Below are 11,044 nucleotides of genomic sequence, written 5' to 3'. Positions count from 1 at the left end.
CTTGTTCAGTCACTAAAACAAATGGGTGTAAAAAAATTATTCACCTGAAAATGTGGATTTTTCTTCCTTTCAATGTCCTCCATACTCCAATCCAGTAAGTGGCACAAAATGCACCATACAATTGGTTGCCATTTAAACAACAGAAGAAAAAAAGAGTCAAACACTAGGATATGAGTAAGATTCACTAGAAGCACTTCGGCCACAATTGCACTGAAGAAATAAGAAATCATAGATGATAAATATAAAATACACAAAATTAATATTTTGCTTCTCGACTTTCACCTCAAAGAATCGGATCAAAGAGTCGACTCATTGGCGAAATGGCACACCATGAATTGCAAACGTGCCTCGTTTTAAGTAAAAAACGATTGCTTATTTTTCGTATCATAGTATTATCGCTCATTTTACTACATGATTTATAGATTTAAAGAATAATAATATGCACCGGTAGCTTTCCTTCTAACAAATCTGATGGGCGAGTCCTAATTTAACCTACACGTAAACACTAGATACTTTCCCTAGTTTCACTCTGAACTCAAGACACCTAAATACATTACTCAGGGTTATAACTTGTGCTTGATAACCACAGTCAGTAAAAATGTTACTTTACATGTGAAGTCACTGCATTGAATTACTTTAGTTTAAAAACTGCTGATACCTGCAGCATTTTCCCCTTGATGGAGTAGTCGAGGGTTTTATATCTGAATTGAAACTTACCCCTTCGTCTGCAGGAAGTACAGCAGGGTGAATCTGACATGTGTCACTGAAAGTCACCGACAGGGTGTTTAGCTTCAGCTGGTGGACATTTCTGTAGAGAAAATATTATTTTGTGTCTAAACGAACAAAAAACTGTAAAGTTCCTTATTTATAAAACATATGCCACTATGCATACAAGCAGCTCATGACTCATGACTCCATGTATCCAGTCTCGGTGTGAATAAACACATGGCATCTTTAGTGTATTAACAGTATTGGGATATATTTTCAACATGATACGAAGCTGTTTCCAAGCCGTGAGGACGTTTATCTCACATTTCCCTGTTACACTGTGTCCTGATGCTGTCTCTCATGGGGCTCTGATTAAAAGCACGAGGCTCCAGTGCTCGGGACACCGGAGTGCCCGAGGCCTGTCGGTAAGTTTTTCCGGTTATCTCTTATCTCAGAGCTTTTAGTGGTCATGTAAGATATCAATTAGAAGCAATGTAACCTGACAACCTCTCATGCTGGTACACGTAAGCAATAAATATAGGGAGCCTGTGAAATGTAAGTGTTTTCATAGACTAGAAAAAAAAGTGTTTGGGGTGGGGGGATGAGGAAAATAAATAAATAAAAAAAAATCTTGCCAGTAGTTTTGATTTTTCTGACGTGTAAATGAATGCACTAAACGTATCAGATATGTTTAAACATATTTTTTTTTTTGTAGTTCAGTGAATGACAATATTTAGCATCAAATATCAGAACATGAATGACGTTCTTCTCTTTATCCAGCAGATGTCGCTATGGCCCTTGAGTGCGAATCCGCGGGACTTCAGCCTCCCCAACGCATCCTGGAGTGCAGAGATGCAGCAGGTTTATGATCATTATAATGCACTTTGTGAGGTTAAGACAAAAGACAGTGAGGAGAAGGGGCCTTGGTACAAGCTTCCAAGTTACAACCGCTCTCTCAAACATGCTGCCGGTGTGTGACTCCCTCTAGCCAATTTTCTCCACCTAGAGTAAAACCTAAATCTTACTGAACTGTGATTTTTCTGCTTTCTGTTTTATTCTAGGTAAAAAAAAAATGACAAGCACTTCCATGACATACTATGTCTCTTACTGTATGTCTGAGTGTTAATAATTCAGACCAAATATGTATGTTAGTTGTATGTTCCCAAGCCAAGCCAACGTTCTTGATACTGTAGCTGGTTTGCTTAATAAGGAAAATTATGAGACACATTCTGAACCCCCAGGTGGTCCAGCGGCAGGATCCCACGCTCTCATGCGTGGGATCCCATGCGGCCCGGGTTCGTTTCCTGTTCAGGGAGCTAACCAAGCCACTGAAGTGTTAACTCTCAGTGCCGGTCCTGAGCTCGGGCAATGAGAGCACAGGATCCTGATGCTGGACTTCTTTTTTGGCAAAAGCAACTTTCAAAAGCAAATAACAATATTACAGTTTCACAATATAATTTTTAAAAGTGGTAAGTTAATTAAAATAGTATAGCATTATTATATACTATAGTATGTTGTATTTCACTTGTAGGCTGATCTCTATAAGGCCTAAATGATATGGGCAGGCAGTGTGTGTTTAAAGCTGTTAAACATATCGGCATGTTAATGTGGATTTTGAACCATAGTAACAATGTTAATGTGTGATTAGATGAATCATTATTATATATAATATAATCATTATTCTCTCTCATTCACTAATGATTCTCTCCATAGAACATAAAAAACAAACCAAAATTACTATTGTATAAATACAAAGTAAAAAGGTATTAGAAAATTAGTCAGTGCCACTAATTTATTTAGTGTGTTACACTGAATGTAAATTTTGCTGTTTGAGAACAGAGCAAAAACTTTACCTACACAAGCACTCCATGACATACAAAGTTTATGTAATATGCTATTTAAATTTTTCTGTTATCACAGCCCTTCAAAGTGTTGTGTAATAACTTAAAATGCATAATATGATGGAAAAAATGTACTCTTTTGTGCCTGTGGTAGGTGGAGTGTACCTGAGTAAAATCATCCAGTCTAAATCTAGACTCTTCACAAGGAGCAATAAAGAGTATGGGGCAGCGTTCGAGTACGTGATTTTTATGAACAAGCAGGAGAAGAAATGTGTGTGTGCGTTTCAGTCTGGGCATCTACTGGAGGGACCTCCTGGGTGAGCAAGCACTGTGTTTGTATGAAACATTAAAAAATCTGATTTAGCAAAGAAAAGGTTATGTGAATGTTTTAGCACTAAACCAGTGAGTGATATCTAAACCTATAATAATCAAAATAGGACACTGAATGGAAAAATAACCTGTGCTCCTGTTAGCGAGAGAAGGGGAAAACCCATAACAACAAAGGAAGTGGTGTAAAAAATTATTTCCTGTGCCGTAGACATGTACACGGTGGAGCAATTGCCACGATGATGGATACAGTGACAGGTACTCTCGCTGGTTACCTGGCTGGGCCTGTTATGACTGCCAACCTCAATATCAACTATCGCAGGTACTTAGACTCTCCTACTTCAAAAGTCCATAAATGCAAAATCACTACGTTACACAGGAAACATACCATGTCTGATTGAGTTTAGTAGGTGATTTACAGCCTTACAATTTTAACAGTTAATTTTTTTCAGTTATTTATTTCCGAATAAATATGCTGGAATTCGTAGAGATGGAGAGATGGATTTCTTGCATGAGGGTTTATTCTTATACTTAAATATCACCATAAAACATCACACATTGTATCCTGCATTAGAAACTCAAACTATTAATGTCCGTTTAGAATACTTTATTTATTTAACGTGTTATTCTTTGTACTACCCACTAAAATACAAGCCCATATAGAGTAACTTTTTTTGTACTATCACAAGATTTATTTCAATTCAAACCAATACCAGTAACAAGCTTATTAACCATCACCCTCCCTTCTTGTCTTATGTCCACACACAGTCCAGTACCACTGGGTAGTGTAGTTTTGCTTCACAGTGCTCTGGATCGGATTGAGGGCAAAAAAATCTTTGTAAACGGCAGAGTGACCAGTACTGATGAATCCAAATTACACACCGAGGCTACAGGTAGTCCATCACAAACACTCACATGAACATATAAACACACAGGACAATTTATAGGATCATTTCATATGTTTAAATATTAATGTTATATTCTATAATGTGTTATAAATGATCAAATATATTATGGCATTATAATTTGTTTAATCGATGCATTGTTTTTCTAATAACAATCAGGTTATCCTTATTATTAGTTATAGTATTCCAGTTAACTTGTACAACTGTTATAATACCCATATGTAGATGTACAATAGCAATTTTAAATGGTAAATAATGTGCTATTGGACTGAAAGAAGTCACTTGACAGAATAATATACATTGTCCAGGCACTTTATTACAGTAGGAACACTATTATATACTAATACTGAGTTGGGCCTCTCTGTGCTCTCGAACAGCCTCATTTCTTTTTGTCATAGATTCCACAAGATGTTGGAAATGTTCTACTGACATATTGGTCTATGTTGACATGACTGTATCAAACAAATTGTGCAGGTTTGTTGAGTTTATGCAAACTGTAGGTTCAGCTTTTTGTTCCTCTGGCTGACAGGATTGGCGCCTGATGTAGTCAGGGTTTGATGTGTTGTGCATTATCTGAGTTACTGTAGCTCCGATCAGTCTGGCCATTCTCCATTGTCATCAACAAGGTGTTTCCCTGTGCAGAAACAGCTCGCTGGATGTTTTTTCTTTATTGCGCCATTCTGAACTCTAGAGACTTGTGTGTGAAAATGTCAGGAGATCAAGAATGAAAGAAATACTCAAACCAGCCTGCATCAAACATCCAGGACAATGTGTTGGACTATTGATCGGAAAGTTGCGAGTTTAAATTCCAGGTCAAGCTGCCACTGCTGGGCTCTTGAGCAAGGCGCTTAACCCATAACTGCCCAGTTGTATAATATGAAATAATGTGATTCACTCTGGATAAAGGCGTCTGCCAAATGCCATGCTCAGAATCATCAGAGATCACAGAGTATTTACTGCACATGCACATGTTCACACATGAAAGACAAGGTGGTATAGCTATGTTTCCTCATGACAGGCACACATGCTGAACATGTGATAAACTTTGTGTACAGGGCTCCAAGATATAATATATTCACTCAGTAAGAGTGAAAAAGTACATAAAGTTTTTGAGATAAGCAGTAGATGAACTTTTGAGACTTTGATTATATGTTGAAATATATTTTAAGGGTAGTTCTGTCATGCAAGTTAGTGACAATTGGTGGTTACTTGTTGGCACTAGTGTTATCCTTTGTAGCATGTTTTATCCTGTAATGTAGCAATGCTGTCAGTCTTTATATAAGCAAACATCATGGCAAACAGTTTGGAACAAGACAACACACTGAAAACAGCTATAGGTATCAGCAAAACAGAGGAGGGGGCTAGGGAGGAGAACCCAAACGCAGGCCAATGTCCAAAAAAGAGAGTTTATTTGAAATACAAGAGGTATAAATATAAATGCACAGAAGATGTAGCCGGGAAAAGTCTAGAGGTGAACCTCCTACAGAAACAGTGGCAGAGGGACTAGTCTGACGCCACGGGCGTAACAGTCTCGAAACCGGAAGTTCAATTTACGAAAAGTAATCCACACAGGAAAAAAAGGAAGTAAGCGCACAGGCCTGGACAGGTTTCAGCCTGGAAACATGAAAAGTGGGGTGGATGCGCAACACACTGGGCAGCTTGAGCCGGACCGCAGCCGGATTGATAACCTTAGATATCGGGAACGGGCCAACGAAACGGGGAGCCAGCTTCCTGCAAGCCATCTTCAATGGGAGGTCTTTGGTGGAAAGCCACACCCGCTGCCCGACACGGTAAGGAGGAGCGGGGCGGCGTCTGCGGTTGGCAAGGCGAGGCGGGCTCTTCTCCAGACTCGACGACAGCGTCTCACGAGGGCCAAGGCTGAGGGAACCGAGGCTTCTAGCTCCTGTGTGGAGAATAATGGGGGTTGATAGCCATAGGCAGCCTGAAAAGGGGACAGACCCGTGGCAGCAGAGGGCAGAGAGTTATGGGCATACTCGACCCATACAAGGAGACCCGTCTCCAGCTCCTGGTTGAGCCGTTCCGTCTGCCCATTGGACTGGGGGTGAAACCCAGAGGAGAGGCTAATGGAGACGCCTAAGAGCTGGCAGAATTCCTTCCAAAAATTGGAGATAAACTGGGGTCCTCTGTCAGAGACTATAGGGAGAACTGACGAGAGAGAGCATCTGGCTTCCCGTTCTTCGTTCCCGGCCGATAAGACAGCACAAAGTTAAACCTGCCAAAAAAGAGTGCCCAACGAGCCTGTCTGGGTTTCAGTCTCTTGGCAGTCTGGAGATACTCAAGATTTTTATGGTCGGTCCAGACCAGAAACGGTTGTTCCGCACCCTCCAACCAGTGCCGCCATTCCTCCAGGGCGAGTTTGACTGCCAGTAACTCACGTTCGCCGATAGTGTAGTTCCGTTCGGATGAGGAGAGACGGCGGGAAAAGAAAGCACACGGGTGAAGTTTATTGTCCTTGATGTCCCTTTGAGACAAAACGGCCCCAACACCGGTATCAGATGCATCAACTTCAACCACAAATTGCCGCGTGGAATCCGGCAAGGAGAGGATGGGGCAGAGGTAAAAAGCTGCTTCAGCTTCTTGAAGGCTTGCTCAGCTTGAGGGCCCCAAGAGTAGGGTTGAAGGGGAGAAGTTAGCACGTGCAAGGGTGCAGCGACCGAGCTGTAGCCCCGGATGAATCGCCGATAGAAGTTAGCAAATCCCAAGAACTGCTGGAGCTGTTTACGTGTTCCAGGGCAGGGCCAATCCCTAACAGCCTTGATTCTGTCAGAATCCATCTGAACACTCCCTGCTGCCAGAATCCCAAGAAGCCCAAGAAGCCCAAGAAGCTGGTCTTCATGACATGGAAATCACATTTCTCTGCCTTCATGTATAACTGGTTCTGCAAAAGTCTCTGGAGCACAGCACGGACGTGACGGGTGTGTTCTTCAGGTGTGCGGGAGAAAATGAGAATGCCGTCCAGGTAAACAAGCACGAATAAGTTTAACATGTCCCGTAAAACGTCATTAACCAATGCTTGGAACACTGCTGGGGCATTAGTGAGGCCGAACGGCATCACCAGGTACTTGTAATGACCAGTGGGAGTGTTGAATGCGGTCTTCCATTCATCACCCTCCCGGATGCGGACTAGGTGATAGGCGTTCTGAAGGTCCAGCTTGGAGAAAATGGTGGCTCCCTGGAGGAGCTCAAAAGCGGAGGCCATGAGTGGCAACGGGTAGCGATTCTTGATGGTGATGGCATTAAGGCCCCGATAGTCAATACAGGGCCGTAGAGTCCCATCCTTCTTCTCCACAAAGAAAAACCCTGCACCGGCTGGGGATGATGACGGGCGAGTAATACCTGACTCCAAGGACTCCTGTATATACTGGGTCATGGCTTCCCTTTCAGGCTTGGATAGGTGGTACAGGCGCCCCCGGGGGGGTGGGGGCAGTGCCCGGCAGGAGGTCGATAGCACAGTCATAAAGTCTGTGCGGTGGCAGGGAAGTGGCACGAGCTCTACTGAACACTTGTCCCAGATCATGGTATTCAGCAGGCACCAGAGAGAGGTCGGATGGCAGGTCCTCCTTGACTGATAATGAGCGGGGTGTCAAGGTGGTCAGGCAATGAGCCTGGCAGTAGATCCCCCAACCAAGGACCCGGCCGCTGGACCAATCCAGGTGAGGGTTATGTTTCTGAAGCCAAGGTAATCCAAACATGACTGGGGCGTGGGGCGAAGGGATAACCAGGAAGGAGATCCACTCCGTGTGTTCATTGGTGACGGACACCAGCAGGGGCTTGGTGTGGTAGCGAGTCTCGATCTCCAGCTGACGCTCTAACTCCTCATCGAGGAACTCCGCATCAGCTCCCGAGTCAACGAAGACCGCTAGATCAAGTTCTCGGCTCTTGATCTGGAAACGTGCTCAGAGAAGTGGCTTGGGGGAGGCTAGACACCAGAGGCTCGCCGCAGGCTCCTCTTTCAACGGCGAGCCCTGTCTTTTGCTGGGCACGTGAAGGCAAAGTGTCCTGCCTTGCCACAGTAAAGACAGAGGTCATGGGCCCGGCGCCACTCCTTCTCTGCAGAGGACAGGAGACGCCGTCCTATCTCCATGGGCTGGGGAGGTGGAGGTGAGTGTGATCTGATAGATTCCGAGCGGGGCTTGACATATGGGTTTCTGGGAGGCAAGTATGATCTGCCTGGTTTGACATGAGGCTGACAATAGGTGCCAGGAAACCTTACAACACCGTTAGGCCACAGTGCTTAAACATCTGTGTCTTACTTCACTGAATCACAATGTGTGCACGTTACATTAAATTAATGAATTCATTGATGCATAAAAATCTTTTCAATGTTGATAAGTAACTGTGTGTCTCTCTCTCTCTTTACAGCGCTATTCATATCAGTGAATGTGGGCCATGTGTTTGGAATATAATCCTTCAAGCAGTGTACAAGCCAGTGTGTGTGAGTGCGTGAGTGAGTGCATGCGTGAGTGAGTGCATGTGTGAGTGAGCGAGTGTGTGTGAGTGTACGAGTGTGTGAGCGAGCGTAAACAAATGTTTGTTTTTTGTATTAGATTCACCAGACTTCCTTTGACATGACATGGTAAATATCTACTGTATTATCTGCTCTACTTCTTTTTTAGCATTTAGCATTTGTTTTTAGTAGATGCCATATATAGGTAACAATAATTGACTTGATGTATTATTATAAAATGTTCACTAATAACCATTTGTTAAAATAGCTTGCAATTCATATTGTATTAGTGGGTACATGCAATTATTTAAATATAGTTAATAAAATATACTATATATAAAACAAACTATTGTGTCCATATACAAAGGTTTCCAAGAGTTCCTCTTTTATTTACAATTAAATAAAGAATTTCTGAGGTGCTTGTCTACATTATTCAAATATTCATAATAACCTGATGCACATAATGTTATAAAGCCTTTTATAGGCTGTTTTTTTCAAAAACACGGCCAATCTTGAGAAACATTCTGATTTTGAGTTCTGAGTTCAGCGTTTTTTTGATGTTGGAGTAATTACAACTACAATATTGCAACAAATATATTTCTAATGTTGGAGGTGTAGAAAGAACCAAAAGCGTTAACATATTGGGACAACGAGAAAAGGCTTCTGAATTAATCTTTGTAAGAAATGAAGCACTTGTTTGCTAGACAGCTTAAATAAAGATACGTTTATCTTTAAGACGTTACCAGCAGTTCAGAAAACTAATATCAAATACAACAATTGTTTTGTTGTATTTCTTACTGTCCAATTAGCTACTGTTAATCTAAGCCGCACACACATCTTGTTTCCCATCCCCCTTCTTTTATTCCAGTAAAAAAGATCTGAATAATATGACAGCGTTACGGTAATGATTGACATGCTGTCCACATCTAGAGAAGGTACATTCATATGGAGAGAGGAACTGTGGTTTCAGCACTTGAATGACAACAGTCTTTTAATACAACCCATTCAGTATGTCACAAGACATTTCTTTGTGTTATGTTATACGATATAAACCCCAAAATCGTATAGAAGAAGAGTGTTATCCAGAAAGAGAGTATAACATGCATCTACATGTTCTACTCCAGTCAGAATTTTCCCATCACATCAGGCCTGTTTGTAAAGTTGAATCATATTTAGATTTCCGTCCCCCTCTGGTTTAAGTGTGTGCGTGTATGAGTGTTAGTGTGTGGTTGAGACTGTCCCCATGCTCTCCAGTGGGCCCCTCGTCTCTTTCTCTATGTAGGACACACACCGTAAGCACTTTCTCTCTCACTCTCTCTCTCTGCATGTTTGTGTTTGTGTTTTGGGAGAGATGAGGTGGGCTCTGGTCAGGTTGGCTCTCCATCAGGGCTTCTGTGGCTACACTGATGCGAAGATCGACTGCGCCATTTTTTCCATTTGTGGTGTTATCAGTAAAACCTATACATTTGTACAATCACACTTGAGTCACGTTATATGTCTCTTTTCTAAGTAGATCTGTAAATTTTATTGTTTAATATTTGAAGTCACTACATAATTAGAACTATCTAAACATCTTACTGTTAATATTTTGTCATTATATGGCAATATTAATAAAAACATTAATATGTGTTCCAGGATCAAATTATATTACAAATTTATTCTTATGGCTTGCATAAGAATTCACCCTCTTGAACTTATTCCATATTCTGTAGTGTTATAATCTGGAACTTAAACAGTCTTTATTGTGGCTATATGTCATTAATTGAATAGATCCCTGGTTTGATCCTTAGCTTGGGTTCATGTCTGTGTTGAGGTTCACATATTCTCCCCAAGTTCATGTGGGGTTTTCTCCTATTTCTCTCGTCTCCTACTTCTTCCGCACACATTCCAGCATGTGTACTAGCTATGCTAAATTGCCTGTTGGTGTGATTGTGTGTATAATAGTGAGTATGTGTTTTTTTCTGCAATGGCAGCACATCCAAGGGGGTATTCCCCTGATCTTCCCCAGGTCTCCTTCCTGTTGCTGTTTAAAAAAGGCATCAGTAATTAGTACAGTTTTATAAGGGTTTTCTAAGCATACTGGTGAATCTGTCACAGTTCCTCTGACACTGACCATCATTCCTGTTTCTGTTTTTGCAAATAAAACCCATGATTTATGTCTTTAAAGTGGTGCTTTATGTAATTTATTTGCTTTCTTTGTTTGTAAAACAAAAACTGTATTCCCCTTACCCTATGCCATACATTCAGCGGTATCTTGAGTTTGTTAAAACAGTGTCAAATTATTTATAACCCTTTTCAGCCGAGCACATTTTACTTGTGCACATTTCAAAGACCAAAGACGGATTAAAAACCTAATAATGAATAAAAGCACTGCTGAGGGAACAAGCTCAGAACATTTTAAATATTTATTACATAAAATATATTCAACAACTAGTGTGAAAAATAATTGCCTCCTTCCTTACATCAGACAGTACAGTGTGAAAAATGTGCAGAAATCCAGGAATTCAGACACAGGGAAAACATCCGTATAAAACACCAAAACTCTGATATACTACAAGACCAACAGCACATTTTTGTGCACTGTCACATACTGTAGAAATATGTGATGAAATGGACCGTCTGCAGTATGACGGTACCTACATACTAACTGCACAAGTGTTGTCCACTTCACTTGATCAAAATTCAAACATACACTTTAAGTAAGTGAACAGTTCCTATGTAGTTCATATGAATGTGTATCAGAAACAAAAAAAAAATCTTAACGGAAAAAAACTTTGCACAAATGTGATTTCTCG

General features: G+C 41.2%; 1 protein-coding gene across 2 annotated transcripts; it reads left to right on the top strand.

The window, feature by feature from the left end:
• The first annotated feature begins 574 nt into the window (after positions 1-574).
• On the top strand, positions 575-8,562 carry them4 (thioesterase superfamily member 4). 2 transcript variants are annotated; one of them, XM_060870174.1, is made up of 6 exons: positions 575-1,133; positions 1,489-1,678; positions 2,704-2,866; positions 3,088-3,198; positions 3,645-3,769; positions 8,165-8,562. In XM_060870174.1, exons 1-6 carry the CDS (start codon positions 990-992, stop codon positions 8,206-8,208), a joined length of 777 nt encoding a protein of 258 aa, XP_060726157.1. In that variant the 5' UTR covers positions 575-989; the 3' UTR covers positions 8,209-8,562. The 2 variants fall into 2 exon arrangements, with proteins under 2 accessions (XP_060726157.1, XP_060726158.1); XM_060870175.1 differs by having other exon boundaries at positions 577-1,133; positions 1,492-1,678.
• The last annotated feature ends 2,482 nt before the right edge of the window (positions 8,563-11,044 follow it).

The sequence above is a fragment of the Tachysurus vachellii genome, chromosome 5 (genome assembly GCF_030014155.1).
Source record: "Tachysurus vachellii isolate PV-2020 chromosome 5, HZAU_Pvac_v1, whole genome shotgun sequence".
Taxonomy (NCBI): domain Eukaryota; kingdom Metazoa; phylum Chordata; class Actinopteri; order Siluriformes; family Bagridae; genus Tachysurus; species Tachysurus vachellii.
The sequence above is the reverse complement of the archived record's forward strand: the minus strand, read 5'-3'. Positions and strand labels throughout refer to the sequence as shown.

What these genes read in the sequence shown, in the direction of transcription:
- them4 (XM_060870174.1), top strand. Translation starts at nt 990, where the DNA reads ATGATACGAAGCTGTTTCCAAGCCGTGAGGACGTTTATCTCACATTTC. An exon ending in GGAGTGCCCGAGGCCTGTCG is followed by an intron (nt 1,134 to 1,488) that starts GTAAGTTTTTCC and finishes CTCTTTATCCAG; the next exon opens with CAGATGTCGCTATGGCCCTT. An exon ending in ATTACACACCGAGGCTACAG is followed by an intron (nt 3,770 to 8,164) that starts GTAGTCCATCAC and finishes CTCTCTTTACAG; the next exon opens with CGCTATTCATATCAGTGAAT.